General features: G+C 29.4%; 1 protein-coding gene across 2 annotated transcripts in view; it reads right to left on the minus strand.

Moving 5' to 3' along the window:
• The window catches only part of LOC129978301 (mannan-binding lectin serine protease 1-like), a 93,741-nt gene that overhangs the window by 42,847 nt on the left and 31,332 nt on the right, over positions 1 to 19,562 (minus strand). The window contains exon 2 of one of the 2 annotated variants that reach the window (XM_056090623.1): positions 11,749 to 11,941. In XM_056090623.1, coding sequence (XP_055946598.1) covers positions 11,749 to 11,941 — 193 coding nt within the window. The remainder of the gene's footprint in view (positions 1 to 11,748; positions 11,942 to 19,562) is intronic. The other variant, XM_056090624.1, reaches the window with a different exon arrangement.

A 19,562-nucleotide genomic window follows, 5' to 3' on the forward strand; every position in this document is an offset into this window, starting at 1 on the left:
GCCCCCCCCCACAATGTTAACCTCTCTCATGATATGCAATATTTCGAATGGTTACAGATTAAAATTCTTTTTAGTTTCCAGTGAAATCAACTAGCAAACTTTGAGGTTTCTTACAGACAATGATTTCATTGAATTATTAATTTTTCGTGCTACTTATACAGTTTGTATTGGCTATTTTAATTTTTTTTTTTTTACTGCAGTTTTGAATACTATGAATTAAGAACATAGCTTTTCATTACAACGAAAATTCACTTATATGTTTAAAAAAAAATAGAATTTTAAAGATACGCTGATAATATTAAGGAATTAATTCTTGCATTCCTCTTGGAAATTCATTATTTTTGATTCAGATAAGAAACATTATGATCATGATCGTTTTTGTGCTTTTTATTGTTTTAAAATAAGTAAGTATTATTTTTATAATAATGAAATCCTAAACAGGTATCATTTAATATAAATAATTCCACTCATCTAGTTTAAAATAGTCAAAATAGAGCTTTACAATGCATTTCAGGTTAAAGAAATTAAAACTTATATTTTTTATTTGTATAGGCATATATGTATAAGCAAATACTTAGCTGCTAAATGTTTACAATTTAAGAAAATAAATGTTCCTATCTAAACAAAACAAAAAAAGATTTTTTTACAATTTAATTGAAATTTTATTTTTCAATTTCTTAAATGCATGAAATAACTACAGAAATATAAATAAAGCTATAGGATATTTAAAATACAGATTTTATATACAGATTTAGCACTCCTTTTAAAAATTTGATAATGATTATTCCATGCAGAAAGGCTATTTAAAAGATTTATTCAAAACTTATGCAGAGTTATAAAAGACTAATACAGTCTAAATATTAAGTCAAATAATTTTGAATTAACCTCAGAGCTTCTAATTTCTGGAGTTTTTGTTCTAATGCATATCAAGACTATGAATCAAAAAATCGTTAAAATGGGTGAGGATCTATAAATAGAAAAACTATATTATGACAAGGTAATTGTCTTAAAAATAAGAAAAACAGAAATCCCCATAAAAATTTTAGGGGAGAAAATATTTTTACGATGCAGTTCTGTCAACAACAGCTGCCGAGTCGGGGTGAATACAAAATTAGATTAATGCAAATCCATGCCTTTGTAAAGCTTGACTGTGTAACTAGGTAGAATTGATTTTCCTTTATCTTGTGGTTTGATAAAACAGCAAAAAAACATTCGAGAAGAAGGAAAGCGTATTACAAACATTAGTGAGGAAATAGATCACCGGATTTTTAAATAAATAAATAAAATAATATGAATGAGAAATAATGGTACAATTCAATTTTAACGGCGACCATAAAGCGCCAAAAAAAATCGCCAAATTATAATATATATATATACACAGGGTGTTTATAAAGTCCCGGACCCATTTTGATGTTTAATAACTCATAAAATAATAAAGATATAAACACACTTATGACATTTATTGATGGAATAACTCATATATTTTCCTTTTCAGGTTTGAATATTTTTACTTTTGTAAATATCGTCTGCGCGTGTGGTTAATTTCAGATAATTTCATTTTCCAGTCTAAATATCTGTACTTTTCTAAATATTGTCTGCTTATTAATTGCATTTTTCTCTCTTTTGTTTTTGGCAACTATTGCAATGTTATGTTTACTTTTGATGTGTTTGTTCTATGTAGTACTTTTGTATGTGATGTTTTATTCGAGCGGATATTAAGGAAAATGCGTACACCACAAGAGAAAGCACAGATTTTATGGTGGTTCATAGAAATGAAATCGATAGTGCAAGCACAGAGAAATTTCAGAAGAATTTACCAAAAAGATCCTCCATCCAAAAACAGCACCTTGCGGCGGAAAAAGAATTTTCTAGAAATTGGAAGTATCGAAGATAAGAAACGTTCCAGACGTCCTTGCACAAGTGATTTTGATGTTGAGCGTGTCAAAGAGACATTTTTACACAATCCTAGAATATCTGTGAGATCAGCGGCAACAGAATTGGATATGCCAATTTCGACGGTGTACAAGGTTATTAAGAAAAAATTAAGACTGCATGCATACAAAGTTCAAATTGTTCAAGTTTTGGAACCGAACGATAGACCTAGGAGGATGGCTTTTGCAACAGATATGCTAAGGAGGATAGAAGATGCTGCTGATTTTCTGAAGAGCATAATGTTCTCCGATGAAGCATCCTTTCATGTTTCTGGCATTGTTAATCACCATAAAGTGCGCAAATGGCTCTGTGGATGCCGACATGCTTGTCGCTACCTGGTGTGAAATTGACTATCGACTTGATATTCTCCGTGCGACGAAGGGGGCACACGTGGAAGTTCATTGACAAGGGTCATGAAACTTTTTGAGTCTATTTAACCATTTATGTTATTAATTTAAATCTATCTTTATTATTTTATGAGTTATTAAACATCAAAATGGGTCCGGGACTTTATAAACACCCTGTATATATATATCGCCAAATTGGCGAAATTTTTCTTGGCGCTTTTTGGTTATAACCGAATTGTACCGAAATAATAATAGCTTTGCTGAGAGATTTTGAATAATTTGTTTAGAATCTGCAAAAGAGCAGTTGTTTACTTTATTCTTTTCTCTATAAGTAGAATGCTCATTCTGCGTTTTAAATAAAGAGAAAAAAATGAGGTTAAACTGAAACCTCATTTTAACTTCATGTAAGTAACAGCAACGTCCGCAGTTTTTCTTAAGTTTTTTTTTCTTTATTTTCAGCAATCACACTGATAGTGGCATCAAAATTTAGTCTTTACCAGCAGACATTAGTAGTAAAAGTTATAAATCATCGTTTTCTGAAATATAATTTCAATACTTAAAGGTTCGCAGAGCTTTTCACGTAAATTGTTCCAGTATTACATAGTTTTATCAATCCAATATTTAAACAAGTTAAAATAATCTGCAGAGTTGAATTTAATTATAAATTTCCTTTTCTCTTTAAAAGAATTTTGATTGATTACATTTATATTAAATCACGAGAAAAACTTTGGTACATTTATTATAGAATTCGATTTCTGAATTCTATTTCAAATTTGATTACTTCATTCGATCGTAGAATATAGTTTGTCAAATTAATAACATGTCAATTAGACAGTTTTTAAAAGTTCTCAAAATAAGTAAAAATAGTTTATGCAAATTGATTATTACTTATACATTTTACTTTTTGTATATCTGGGCTCAAATAAATCAATAGGGTAATTATCATTCATTGCTGGCAACAATCGGTCATTATATGGCGCAACCAATCACATCAAAATTAAGCATGATTGTAGAATTACATGACAGCCAAAGTACTATGAAGTAAACAAGACAAATAAAAAGACAAAGTATTTTCATTCATTCATACCTGTTTTATGTTGCTGTTTATTCTAAGCATAGCAATTGGATACATATTTTTAAAAATGTCACCAGTCGAAAATTGTTTTAAAAAATGAAAATTAGGACATGGATAGCCCGTAATTAAATTGCAAAGTCATTTATGTAAATAGTCGCGAAATAATTTTCAGCAGTATCTGATATATGAAAAGTAATACCTACATTCCAGAATATTTGTGTGATACCAGACTACTTTATTAGCTGTTGCGTGCCAGAACGAGCACAGAGTAATTTCTGTTCAAAGTTTCATGGTCGAGTGACCAAAGTAGATGGTGTAAAAGTAGCTTCACTCTCGCTGGACTTATCTAAGATAACGATAGGGTTACACGTGTGATTCGATACAAACTAAGGCCTGATGGTGCTAAAGGTGATGTAGAGGTGTTTTCTAGCGAAACGGTAGATGACCCTTACAGCCGAGGCAATTTCCCGAGAACAGAGTGAGAGACAGAAAAAAGAAAGTTTTGCTATAGTATTTGAGGTATTCAATTTCCTTTAAGAAACCGACCGTAGCTGATGATAAAAAATGGCGAAGTTACAGGTAAATACATTCTACACTATATTTTTTTCCAAGATCTCCAAGCTCTGAAGTATCGTCTGCAATAAAGGAAAAATCTGCCAAGAGTAATGATCCGATCTTCCATGATCTTTGAATCAGGAAACAATTAGCTTCTTCTTTAAATGTATTATTGATTTCAATGACTTTTTTTATCAACTAAAAAAAGAAATCTGTGGTACAAATACGCATGATTTACCGTTTGAGAGGGGAAACAAAATCTACCTGTCTTCATTTTATTTGTTATTTTGCGAAGAAAATATAGATTCTATTGTTCTTTGATCTTTTCTTCTTTCTATGATCTTTTTGTTCTATGATCTATTTGTTTTATGATCTTTTTGTTCTATGATCTATTTGTTTTATGATCTTTTTGTTGTTCTTATTTAGTTTAAATTGAACATTGAAAATAGTTTAATTAACATAAAAATATATTACTGTTTTTTTCGCGAGACAACAATTATATCCAAAACCTGCCAGAACGTTACTTCGTTAAAAAGAAACCTAAATTTGAAAAATTGTATTTAAAGCAATTTTTTTTCTTTTATATGAATTTCTCTAAACAAAATCAGCAAAATTTAATTTACAGTATTTCAAACTGAAATTATAAACATAATATTCTATATGTGCTGAAATATACCATAGGCAATTTCTATTGGATATTTAATCTTAACAATGAAAACAAAACTTTCACTTGATGTTTCTACTACATGATATATTTTTTACAAAGCAGCTTTCAATTCTTTATTCTATATAGACTATCCATTGTCTGCTAAGTTCTGCATATAAAAAAAGTAATTCGATTACAGTAGATTTAAGTATGATTTATTCAAACTATGAAATATGACAAAGGGTTTTTAATTTATGTTGAAAAATATAGCAAGTTAAACTTCCAATTCTGTTAAGATTAAATAACTAAACACTATTAACTACCATTTTTAATTTTTATAATGATGATATCTTTAGCTTCAAAATGTGTCTTATAGATTATAAGATTATAACGGGACTGACAAATTTAAAAGTCAAATTTTAAATTCAATCGGTGAAAAAGAAATGCAATTTCAATTTTTTTTCATTATATTATGAAACATAAAATACGCCATACTACGTATACGATGAAGTCGGGGAGGGCGGGGGGATATTCATGCTTGAAAACTACCGTGATTTCACAGAGTTTAAAGCTTTCTTTTGTACACTGCCATGACACTTTCAGGAAGGTGCAGAAAAGGATAAGCAAAACAGAAAAAAAAAATAACACTGTCTAAGTTTACAAGAAAGTCGAGGGCAAACAATTCCTCTATATGTATGTTTTTCATATTCTTAATATCTTAATTTCTTGATACTCATTTATTTCCAGCAAATCTAGAGATAAAATTAAATAATTTGGCCATTTGTAGCATTCCAATTACTACCAGTCGCTTAAAATGCGAAACAGAGTCATTTCAATTGTTATAACATTTTATAAGTTATATACAAGACATTGTCGAAATTAAAATTCTTTCATGTATGATATTTTAGTGTAAAAATTAATTTTGTATAAAGCATTATAACATACAAAATCTTTTTATCGTCTGCTTTTAATTAAAATTAAAATATCAATTTGAATCAGACGATTTTTAAAAACCACCTATAGTTAATATTTATAATATTAGTACTGTAAATTTTGCTCACAAATGCAAATGCTGAAGTATAAAGAAAGTTGTCTATCATTTGAGTAATTGGCTTAAGATTCATTTTTTTAAGCATGATTAAATTACTAGTTTAAGACTAATAAAAATCATTTTAAAAGACATATTAAAGCAAAAGAGAAATTTTTAAAAATAGCGATGTAGTTAGTTCTAAGTATAGAAAAATTGTTAATTTGTAAGTAATAGGATGTTTGATTAATTTTGCATTATGAAAAGTCGACCATATTCTTTCTTGTTTGTTCTATAATAAGTATGCAAAATTTGGTTGAATTTGGCCCAAAGAAGATGTGAAATATACATACGTACATAAATGCATAAATACATCATCAAGATGTTGTTTATTGATATTAAGATTTATTCTTGAATATGCATGCGCGAAGTACTGATAAATGTTGTCTGCGGTTCACTCTCATAAGCGACCAAATAAATAATAATAATAAAAAAATGAAACTAAATATTGCGACCATAGTTTCATTTTGAATCGGAACCATACCGAGAAGAGTTCATTACACTTTAATCTAGAGGCTTCCTGGTGTGTTTGCTCGTTATTTGTTGTTTTGTGAAGTTGGCGGATATTTTTACAGAGTCAAAGAATTTTATTTAATTTGTTTGTTCCATGGTTGAAAAGATTGATTGATGTGAAAAAAAGGCATGCCTTTATTAGAAGTAATTGCATATATTGTTAGAATGAAACTGATTCTGTTTTTTTATTGTTATGATTCGTCCCTTTTTTATTTTTGTTTGCAAACATTTATGTTATCATTCAAAATGTTTGCTAGTTATTCTCCAGTCTCAGTTATTTTAGTTATTCTATTTTACAAACACGTACGAAATCGTTTGCTATTATAAACATACAAGGTTAACATTGATTGAGTTTCATTGGTTTAATCTTTTGTTTGATCAATAATGTGCAATTAAGTAAAAGATAGCATGCCTTAAATGTTCTGATGGTTACAAAAAATATCTTTGAAATATCAAATTTTGCTTCCAATCACCTGAAAATTTCATTAGCAACTTTTATTCGAAAATTATTGGAATGCTGTAACTTATTTAAAAATAATTCATTGAGATAAATTATTTTTTTTGCAATGATCTAAGGTATTTATTTTAAAAGGACATTTCCATAGACGAATGAAATTGCCATAATAAGTGAAAATTTACACGATTTTCAAATTACCGATAACTTTAACTACATGTATGCCACTAGTGGTAGATTTATGGCCAAGCAACAACCTGGGGCTGCTGGTCTGAGAGGAGGTCGCAAGCAGATTGATTAAAAGAGTGATATTAACTTACTTCCAAATAAATTAATTACACATAATACAAAATCTACGAATTATGAAATATTAGACTCTATCAATATTTTGCCAACTATAATTGGTCAGGCTTTAATCTGCTTTCCTACATTTACTTTATTTTTACCTAAATATAATTGTAAGCAATTGTAGATTCTCGCAATCACCAATCATAATAAATAAATGAATATTAATATAAGGAAATGGTGTAACAGTAACATTTATAAAGCCATTATAGACTTTTAAGCTTGTGATATTAGTCCTCCTATTCGTAATAAAAGAATTAGTATGTTTATAATTGCTTCATTCAGAATCCATGATATATTAAGTGATAATGCATATCATAGGGTGGATTTTGTTATGTTCTCGCTTCAACAACTTCAAGTTTTTCAAAGAATTTCAAGACAAATCATATCTATATCTTGATAGCGATTAAATTAATAACGGATAAATTAAATAACAACAACAAATGCCTAAATTCCTCCCAACTATTTTTTAAAATATTAAAAATAAACACCAGAATTAGAAATATCTGTTTACAAATAGCATAACCCTGAATTTATTCTGAAATTTTTAGTCTAACTTTCCAGGCTTTCTCTCTTCCTTTCGATTGCCAGAGAACTAACCATATGTTCTTAGGTACCCTACTGCCTTAATGAAACGCTTATTAAGAGCTTCATACCACCTATCCATCACTTCCTCAAACATAAGATAGGCGAATAGCACCGAATCGAATGGTGTCCTTGGCAGTTCATCAAGAATCTTTATTGAACGTGATGTTCGCAACAAAAACAAAGCAATGCAGCAGTTTTACGGGGTATTAAAAGGGCAAATATGGCCCAAACAAAGCCTCCCACGCCTAATCCCAACAACAGCAGGCAGTCGGCACCCACGCTTGCAGCTTGAGAAGCATTTCACGTAAAGTTTGAGAACGACTTCCTGAGGAAGACATGTAGGAAACGAGGCTGCTGAGATCGATGCGTCCGTCCGTCCTTGCCAGACGATCGATGGTCCGTACGCTAGCACTTAGTAACGTTTTTGAAGCATATCACAGCAGAAATGGGAGTTTATTTTTTTTCCATCTGACATTGTGTAATAGCATAGTGTGTATCCTTTATTGATTTTCATGCTATTGCCTTAGTTATTTGCTCTGTACAAATTTTTTCCTTTTATTCTGCACTCTTCCCCCATCCTCCCTTCAAATATGAAGTCGAAAGTCTTGCTCACTGTCTTTCCCGTTTAATGTCTTTCTCTCTCTGCATTGCGGTTTGTAATTAAAAGAATGATGCAAAGGATTTGATAATCAGATAGATATTAAAACTTTTTTTCCAGTTTTTGGTTGATTTTAGACGTTACATATTTAGATGATAACTATTTAATAAACACATTATAAAAAATGCCATTTTGCTTGATTTTAACTAATCATAGAAAATACTTGGAATGTTTACGTTAGTCCAAAATGAAAATGAAAAAGAGAGTTTACATTTAGCAGCGTTTTTTTATATTTTAAGTTTAGTTCGAATTGATACAAACCTTTGACAAGATTTTGGCGTATCATGCAAAATGAAAAGTCCACCGACTTCAAAATGTTTTAATAAAAAGATTAGAGTTTAAAACTCTCGACGTTTCAGACCTTTTTGAGTCTGAAAAACACATTTTGGGCATTATGTTAGTCCCACTTCCTACTCGATAACTTAAAAGCACTTTGAGCTAGGTAGATGAAATTCGGTATATGGACTTACGACCAAATTTATAAATTTCTATCAAATATTGAGCGAAATTCATTCAGAGGATGCTTGTCTGTCTGGCTGTTTTAGGTACAAAATAACTCGATAGCTACAAAACGCTAAGAGCTAATTTGGATAATTTGGTATACAGAATTAGCATATAAAATGTAGTTTCTTATCAAATTTTAGAAAAAAAATTGTCAAACGATTGATCGTCTGTTGATCTGTACTTTTGCATGCATGTAAGCGCAATAATTCATAAATGCAATAACTTAAAACAATGAAATTTGGCATGTTGTCTTATGACTACAACTGTAATTATGTCAAATTTTGATGTCAATCACTCGGCAAAATACATATTCTCGCAATAAATTCAGCACAAATGCTAGATTCACATCACAGATTTATATTCCGTAACTATAGTTCATCAATGCTTTGCAAGTCAAGGCATTCGTAGTCTTACCTAAAATCCATGGAGTGGATGGAGTTTCGTGTGGAGAAAGGGGCATAACACATTTATCAAAAAGTACATGAGAAAGTTTTAGGGAGAAAACTCTATATTGTTTTTATTAGTTTATACCATAAGATGGGTAGGAGGAAAACATGAAAAGTTTCTATTTAACTTGCTCTATTTGTAATATACCAAAAAAAAAAAAAAAAACTAGTGGGAGTGATTTCCAAAAAACTTTCTCGCAAACTCTCTAATAAACCTACTTGTATATTATTAACCATATGACTGATGAGCACTAAAGAGCCTATTAAATGATGATATTTGGCGATATTTTTGGCAATAAATCGTTGGGATGTGGCTAATACATAAATACTAAAAAATCGAGTGTTTTGAGGGCTTTTTTTCCCCCAACCGATCGAAACCAAAATTTGACACAAACTAGAAATTGTAGTCAGTAAACGATGTAATAAATTTCATATATTTAAGTTATTGTGTTTTTGAGATATTGCATTTAAATTAGCACTCGACCAGAGCACTTGATTTATTGCATGTTAGTTCTTTGACGGATTTGATTCTAAATCTAACATATATCGACACCTGATATGTTAAATCTGTTAACAAATTTAACCCCTTGAACTCCTTGTTTTTAGTTATACTAACTTATATTCGGACATCTGGATAGATAGATCTCCTTTGAATAGAACTCCTTCAAAATTTGATAAAATTCTAAAAATTTAATGTAGAGACCGTGTACCAAATTTACTCAAAGCGCTTCTAAGTTATTTTGTTCAAAGGCAGACAATAATTTTAAAAAAATGTGATTTTCGGATCCATCGAGGTCTGAAACGTAAAGTTTTTTTTTAAATCTCCACTTTGAATTTTTTGCGATTACAACATTTCATTTGTTTAAATTTCGTATACGAGAAAGAAAGAAGTAATAAACAGAGATAATGTGCCCACCTTTTTTTATTAAAATAGTCACTGATTGCGTTTTAAAGAAAATATATTCTCAAAGAATATATTAAGAATAAGGTATTACTTTTATTTACGTGGTTGATGACTTCTACAAATGAGTTTAATTTACAAATATCACATATATCGACCGAAAAATTAACAATAAATCATGTATTGTAAACAAGTTTTCTTTAATCTCTGCTCTCTAAATTTTATGAAGGAGAAAGAAAAAAAAATCTAAAATCATGTAAATATTATCTTTTGTATCATAGAAAAAAAATGCAACATCTAGCAAATAAAACTCATAATGAAAAAATTCATCATTTGTGATAAAAAGAGGAACAAATTCCTATTTAAAGAAAATATGTTTTCAAAGGAAAATATTTAATATGCAAGAATCCTAAAAAGAAATAATTTATTATTTGTTTCTGTTGTGATTAATGATATAGACAACTAATTATAACATATAAGTAAAACATTTAACGGTCAAAGCGATAACAATGCATTCTACATAGTAATATATTTCTTCTAATATTTTTCCTTTAAATCTTTATGAAAAAATGCATTAAAATCAGCTAAACACCATCGTTTTGTATCATAGCTTGGTAGGAAAATAGCAAACGATATTTTTGATAGAAATCAATGCTGCCATTCAAGTTCACTGAATTCCTGAATTCTTATCGATTAGACAACAATGAGATCATCACCTCTTGCTAAAGGAAAAAGTAGATTTCTCACGTTGATGCCGTTTCCTTTGCGCCATCACCCATGCCTGCCCTTCGAGAAAGAACCCAAGAATTCGTGAGATCAATCTTAAGAACTAAAGCAAAAATGGAGGAGGGTGGGGAGAATGTAATTTGAATATTTACGAGAACAGAAAGCCTTCGATTGCTTTCTTTTGTGGCCGAAAGCCGCCATTGTAACATGCAATTATGCACTGTAATAGATTTTTTTTTTTTTTACTCCAGAAGCACAAAAATAATTTAAAACTCCCAAACACTACTAAGTTACTTAGTTTTTATTGTTAAATCCCAGAGAAAAATTGATTTCTTTTTTGTAAATAAGTTTAAGAAAAGGCATCCCTTTATTAATATAAGTATAAAAAAAAGATTTCAATAATGCTTCTCGAAGAATGATGTTTATTCTGTTATTTAAAACTTTTTGATATTTGAAAATACCATGAAAGAAAATTACAGCTATGCCCAAGTTACCTTTGCTGATTACAAATTGTGATTTTTGAAAATTAATTATTTTTCAATTTTGGATTTTCTAAAAATAGATTTTATAAGTATTTTTGCTCATCAAAGAAAATTAAAGTTGACAGGAATTAATTTTAAAATTTTTTGCATAAGCTTAAAGATATTTCTAAATTTTCCTTCCAAAAACATTTTATAAAATTCCAAATCTTTCTTATAATATTAAAAATTCCAATATATTCATTAGTTTTAAACTTTAAAAATAAGGAATGCATATTTTCATTCGTGTTTTGATAACATCGATTCCAGATGTTTTTACTTCCATAAATGATTTTGTTAAAAAAAGGTTATGAGAAAAATGATGCAGAGAGTAACTAAATATTTTCTTCTAACTCTCGGATCAGAAATTTTATCTCTCCCGAAACATACATATATCATCGATGAAATGTGACAAACCTATGTGTAACGAAAAATCTAACTCACGAGACATACCTTTTATTGATGGACGTTCTTAAATCCTCAGTGCAGGATTCCCTTCCATCCTTAATGTCCGCGCACATGCTGCGGTTGAGTTGTGCCTCGTCGTTCGTGAAGTACGCTTCATGGAAGGCAAGAACACTATTCCAGTTGCAGTCCAGTCGGAAATCTTGATTCCAGCAAAATATATCTTGAATGAAATCTGCAACTGAGAAAAAAAATATTATTACACATTAAGTGCCTTATAATGAGCAATTCTTGTATACATATATACATTTATTTCGTGTATCTCTAAAAGGCTCTAAAGATTTAGTGCCGGCGTCCTGGCATAGGGGTAGCGCGTCTTCCCCGTGATCTGGGCGTCCCGGGTTCGAGTCCCGGTTTGGGCATGGTTGTTCTTCTGTTGTTCTATCTGTGAGATGTGTGAATGTGCCCTCCTGTAAAAAGGGGTTGTGCAAGCGAATGAATGATGCGTGAGTGGCAAAGTCGTACTCTTGGCCCTAGTTGGCGCTGCTATAAAAAATAAGAGACGTCCCCCTCAGGCTTAAATCGCTGTCTTCGTAACAACGGGCTTGTCAGTGTCAAGTGCCATAAGAAACAAACAAACAAACAAAGATTTAGTTCAAATTTTATATTTAGATAAGGTTTTGCTTTTTAAGTTTATCTATATAGATGTCTATATAAATATATCTATAAAAACGCGATTTTACACAATAAAGACAACAATTTTCTTAATAATTAATTATTAGAGCCTTTCTCTACCTGCTCTCATGCTGACAATGTCTTATAGCGCCAATTCGTAAATTTTTGTGATACTTGTATTGTTGCCATAGGATGATTATCTACTGGTTCCTCAAACTTTTGTGAGATGGTGCCGTATGACATTATCCGAATACGAATATGTTAGGCTGATATCCAACAGCAACAATGCAATTAACTAATTCCAATAACATGTTAAACTAAGTGCAATATCACTGTTTTTTTATTTTATTTATTTAAATGACCTGTTCATATGTAACATTGAAAAATATTCATATGTGATCAGTATGTGATTCGTATCGTAATATTTTCACCGAAAAAAACGCGAATTTACGAAATTGGAATTACAATGGAACTGTAAAATTTAAATAACTAATAAACTAATAAAGAGGAAAAAAAATTCTTATTTATTGAAAAATTGAAAAATATTTTTATCAATTAATTTTTTTAATCAATTTTTTATTAATTAAATTTTCTTTATTGCTCATTAATTATTTTTGAATATGTCGGGAGAATTAATTGTGCACATCAGAAAAATAATGGCATTAATCAAATTATTTTAATCTTTATATTGATGCTTCCTGATTACTTTTTCAAGGTGATTTGGGCAGGAAAACAACCTGCCAGTTGAATTTCATAAGCGACTGACAAGATAATGTATTCAATATTTTATCACGTGTGCAAGGAAACGAATAAGGATATGCAATTCAATGAATATGTAATCGGAATAATGTTTTGAATTTGAAATACTGTTTGAATTATTATGTCACTTTTAATGACTTTTTTCTTACAAAAGAATTTGTTTATTTTAGTTTGGAAATTCATGTGGGCAAATTAGAAACGCAGACGATTCTGAGGAACAAGAAATCGGATTGGAACAATTCACTGGAACAGATTACATAATAGGATTAAAATGAAAGGAAATAGTTTTAAAGTTCTGAGGTAATAAGATTTGTTTGGTTTCTGTTTATACAATGCGCGTGGCTTCTGTTTTTTTTCTTTCATTTTTATCCAACTTGTACTTCAGATAGCTTCACGATTATAATGCTTTTAATAATATAAACAGAACAATTTCTACAAGATTTACGAAGCGATATTTTTAAAAACATGTTCCATGGATGGTTTATTTAATTACATTTTGAAATGTATAAAATATTTTTTTTGAATTTAAAATAACAAAAGTTGTTTCAAAATGAATTAAAATGGAATGTGAAATGGAATTTTGTTTAGTATTTATTTCTTAAGATAAAAATATATTCCTTAAAAGTTAAATTTGAAAATATTTAGTTCATAGAACGGAATATTTTAAAAGTTTTTCACAGATTTTTTTTTTCTATGAACTCTACAGAATGAATCTCCATGGTGGTAAAATTTTAGCTATAACTATACAAATACCAATTTTTTTTTCATTTATTGAAAGTTGGTCAAAAAAGATATAGGAAATTCCTTTTTGACTGAAGTTGGCTATAAAGGATAACATATTGCAAATATTCTTAATTTTTTTTTAAATCTTGCTTTTTAATCAGTCAATTTCGTTTCCCCTAAAATATGAATGACTAAATAAATGGCAGTTGTTTACAGATGTAATTTAATATAAATACATAATGCATTATAATTCTGTTCCATGTACCAAGGTGGGCATTTAAGTTTTAGCATAATATGCAATTTTTATCCTTTCCTTTTGACTGAAAAAATAACTTATTATCGGCGCCTTTGCAAGTGTTATAAGTCTCAAAAATTTATGATACCTTATTCAGTTTTCAGCTTATACAAAAATAAGTAGTATTTTACATAAGAAGTAGAATTTACATCTTTAAAGCATTTAAAAAAGTGCATAAAGCATTTAATGCTTATCTTCTGCAGAAAATTCAATCATTTTTTATCTAAACTTTTCTGCTTCTATGGGCTTTAAATGAATTTTCAATCTCATTATAATAAAACAAAATTTCACGATAAAAAGATGGTTTAATTACTGAATTTCTAAATTATTTCCTTTCAACCAAGTTAATCATTATAGGGTTTAAAAAATAATCAACTATAATGAATCCTAAACAGTTGTCCAGTATTCTTAAGACCATGAAATGAACTTTCTGCCTCGTTACTATAAAACAAAATAGCATGATAAAAAAGGTTTAAATCTTGAACTTTGAAAACGATTTTTTTTTTTCTTTCATCTATGTTAATCAACACAGTATTTAAAAAAAAATCAACTACGATCAATTAGAAACTATGTTATTTCGACTTTAAAAATAAATTTCCAATTTCGTAACTATAAAACAAATAGCATAAATAGCATGATTAAAAAAAGTGTTTTGAATACTGCATTTTAGAAGAAACTTTTCAGCTTTCGGCCAAATTAATTATCCCAGGATTTAAAAAAAACAACTAATTATTTTTGTTATTATTTTAAATTTTCAAACGAAGGATTGTTTCAGTGAACTTGAAAGAGGATAAACATACTTTTTTTTTATCATTTTATTATTTTGTAATTTTATTTTAAAAAGATAATTTTTCTCCAATAAATATTAAAAGCAATGATTTCTTTATGATGGTAAACTATCAACGACTTTTTTTTTGTAAACATTTCGCTGCGACATGTTGTGAAATGAGAAATGTTTTTCAAGTATTTCTACAGAAAATACAATAAAATAATAGAAACAAAAATGTCGGGGAAACAGTAGTATTCCTAAGAAGAAGAAAAAAATTGCCTTATGAAGTCCTCTTCCTACCAATTTTCTGCAAACGCAAGTTTTACTCGTGGTAAAAAACTAAAATAAAACTATAAAAAAAACTTTAATTTGTGTTATGTTAGCCTAAAATGCTAAATATCATTTTGTATTAATTTTAAATTTCAAATTCTGTCTCAAAATATTGCAATATACAATTTTTTTTAAAATTTTCAGTTTATTAATAATGATCGTTTATTTTTATCCGCAAAATAAACAATTATTTTTACACGCACACACATTGTATTGTATCCAATTTCTTTTTAGTTGATGTAAACAAAATAATTTCATTTGAGGTATAAACAATAAAAAGTGTAGTTAAAACATGTCTTCTTTCATAACAATGCCTTAATAAAGCTACTGCAATTATGCATCTAAAAATGATTGTTTATATTTTAGAAATAAATAAACCACATTGATTGTATTCTATTAATTACTAATAACTAAACAATAAATGAAAATGTTGTTTTATCTATCACTTCTGCATGTAGAACGAGTCTGTAACACGTAAAAAAATTACTGATACAGCTTAAAAATAGTCGCTTAAAATAATACACGCATTTATTTAAATGTAAAGAAACAGTATAATTTCGACACGATTATTTTAAAAAGCTTACGTCTCATCTTCAGTATTTCACTAAACAAATAAACTTTCAAACAAGCCTCTGTGGAAATCACAAATAAATCATATTAAATTATTCATTTAATTATTTCCAAATTTCTGAAAAATGAAGTAATAATACAATAAAGTATCATAAAAAAAATTTGAAGGATAATAAAATAACTGCTGTATTTTAGAATACGGGATGTGCAACACTGCGACTGAAAATTACTTTTTCTCACTCTTTCCTGCACTTCATGCGGTGGACACCTGCTGGGCAAACTGCGTGATTGTCTCGCACACGTTTGACGGTTGATGATGAATCACGCGCTTCTTGACAGATGACTATTTGAAATTCGCTAAACAAGAACAATACTGGGGGTTAATAAATCCGACCGTGACTTCCAACAGAACTTGAATCAATCAAGTATAAAAACTTTTTACAAGGATTTTAAAAACTTATGGCCGCTAATGAGAACTTAGTTTGCCTTCAAAATCCTGTCTAGCTCTGCCTCCCATTGTTCTACTGCCATTGTTTGAAAACGGATTCCAGGAAGATTAGGTCTGGCAGGTAGAGGATGTTTGAAGAAGATACGACAACTAGATCAGATAGGTTGAGTGACGTGGATTTTAACTAGGGAGTAAGTAGATGGACGAAGATTCCGGAGGGGAGAATGTTATCTGCATCTTTCGCGAACAATTCGGAATACTTAGTAATAAATTGTCTGTCAGGATTGAATACGCTAAAGGGGCGGAAATGGCTAATGAACATAATCGGCATATTATTCATCAGAGGTATTACTCTATAATTCTACTGTTATTTTCTGTTTTCCAATTATGAATGAAAATAAAAAAATGAGCTTAGTAACTTAGTTGTATTTCGCACTTGTTTTTATCTCTCCTGGAATATCAAAGGGAAATTCGGCATTACAGACTTGATGATGAAATAAAGAACACACCATATTAGCAATGGAATTTAAATTATATTACATTAACGTGAGTTGCTGTATTTCAAAATAAAATTTAATAATGGCGAAAGCAACACTCAATTAAATAAGGAAGATTTTAGAGCATTATTTAGAAATGAAACATCTATTTCCATCCATCAACAACAATTGCCTGATATGGCCAACAGGATACAGGAACGGGTTCCTCGAAATTTTCTCGAATATTTGCAACAAAGGTATTCTTTTTTAGTTTTGAAATAAAAATCCTAGAATTACAATCAAAGTAATCAAGAATTTTTGAAACTTTTTCAATCGGGTTATAAAATTATTATTATTGATAATAATAATTTTAAAATGCTTAAAAATAAAAGAATTTTGGAAGCGAGTTGCGTTTTGCTTCTTTTCTCAATTAATTATGCTTAGTTTAATAAAAAAAACTATTCATTCATTAATATCAATTATTATTAAACGGATAGCCTGGCCGGTAGAGTGTTGGGTTCGCGTCCCTTAGGTTGCGAGTTCAAACCCCGCCGCCCGAAGATTCCCCGCGTGTTTGGTGGCTGACGCGCGTATAAATCTGTCGTGGTCACAAAGTCCTCCATGTCGAGAGTAATACCACTGAGGGTACTGGATCAGGGATGATCTTTCGCTGATTCAGGTCTAATTTACGAGGTGAATGAAGTCCGTAAAAAGAGTTGTGACGTGTGTGTAGCTAAGTCGTTCTCTTGGCCCTAGATGGCACTACTATTGAGACAAGAGGCGCCCCCCCTCAGGCTTAAATTAGCTGTCTTCGAACAGCGGGCTTGTCCATCGCAAGTGCCATAAGAAATAACAACATTATTGAACTATTATTCACTAAAATTATTATTAAACTATTAATTCACTACTATTCAGAATTAAAACTTAATCCTTATCGTCGTCAGTAGAGTTTTCTTAAAAGATTAATAAATTTTCGAATCTATTCATTTGTTAACTGTATCGAAATATTTTTCGGATATATCAAATAAGTTATTGTAACTAAGATGATTAATTGTGCTGCATCTTTTCAAAACATAGATAGTTAATATAATTTTGTTGAAAGTTTAATCCTCAAAATCCCTAATTTCGTTCTTATTTACTAAAATCGATAACATGATCTTTCTTAAACATTTTTATCAGTGTGCAAATAAAATCCTTAATTATAAATGATTTTTAGAAAATTTCGCAACATTATAGAATTAATTCTCGAGATGTCACAGTCAATCAATTATCAATCTAACGATTTAACTAACCTTTTACTTACAAGCGCTTTACTCCTGCAAAATGTGAAACGCAATTAAGATTTATAATTCTGATGTTTCTTTACTTGCATCAATTTAGCACAAATCGACTCTATTAAGAAGACAAAAAAAAAAAAAAAAACTTGGAAATTTTTTTACTACATTTAAAATCAAGTTTTTTTTTAGCGAAATGTAAAAAAAGAGAAAAAAAGAGAGAAATGTTGTAATTTCCTTACAGTTTACAAATCTTTTTTTTAAGTGCATGGTTTTAATAGCCATCGTTCCTTTACAGTGAAGAGCTTGTTAGATGTGGGAAGAGCAAAACAACGCTGTCATAATTGGCTACATACTTGTGAGTTTTTCTTCTCTTTTTCTGCTTCAAAGTATCGCATACAAAAATAGCCGCGAGACAGAAGGAAGTCTAAAATACGCAACTCTAATGTCTAAAAATAGCATTTCAAAGAAGTTTTTATTGTGTTAGTAGAGCGAAGATGAAAAAATCGAGTTGATAATGAACAAATAAATACTATGCAAAGCAGACAGCGATTTTTATTTTTTATTTTTACGTGGCAGTATGTGCTAGACAGTATTACAAAAAATTTCCAGTTCGAAATCGTTTGATTAAAAACAACACTATTTAAATTCTATTTTAGCTTTAAATATTAAAATTTTAAGTGTCACTTTTTTTTTCATTCTCTAAGAAATAATCATTATGGCAATGAAATGATTGCGTATTTTGATTATTTTGAGTCATATAAGTTTTTTTTAAAATATAATTTGTTTTTTTTTGTGGGGGGGGGCACTTAAACAAAATTTGTGGATAAACTGATAAAAAAAATAAGAACTTTTAATGAGTAGGCTACTTCTCTAATAAAATGTTCAGACTCGTAACAACGTAAGCAATTTTTCAACTATGACAAGGTAATAGTTTATTTATTTCAATTCTTATTAGTGCGATTTTGTTTGTTTATTTTTTCACTTCATGCAAAGGATGAAATAATTTATTATCTTTCCATAAATAAGATTATCTCTTTATTCTGTTCATAAAAAAGCGTACCATTTCAAATTATTTAATACTAGCCGCCTTTGGCGACCAGCCGATTCGCCAATCTTAATGTTCGTTAAAATTTTAATAATTAAATATTTTATGCAATTCCAACTTTAATAGATTCTTCAGCAAAATATTTTAAAACTTCAAATTTTGATAGTCATATAATTCACTCATAATATTATAAAGGCCTTCAGTCATAACGTGATATGTATCTCTCTAATTTTCTGTTACCCCTCGTAGAATTTATGCTTAAAATTAAAGTGTAAATGCTTAATCTGCAATTAATATAATAATATTTTTTACTGAAACAAAGCATTTTTTTTGATAATATGATTACTGATAATAGAGTCACTGAGCGTTTAAACTTTATGGGCACTAATGAATATCTTTCTTAATTTATGTAATATCTCAAGAATTTGTCAACAAAATTTTCTCAGATTCATCATGAACAGATCGATTCATTAACAATGTTTAATTTTAAATGCA

This window comes from Argiope bruennichi, chromosome 1, assembly GCF_947563725.1.
Source record: "Argiope bruennichi chromosome 1, qqArgBrue1.1, whole genome shotgun sequence".
NCBI lineage: Eukaryota > Metazoa > Arthropoda > Arachnida > Araneae > Araneidae > Argiope > Argiope bruennichi.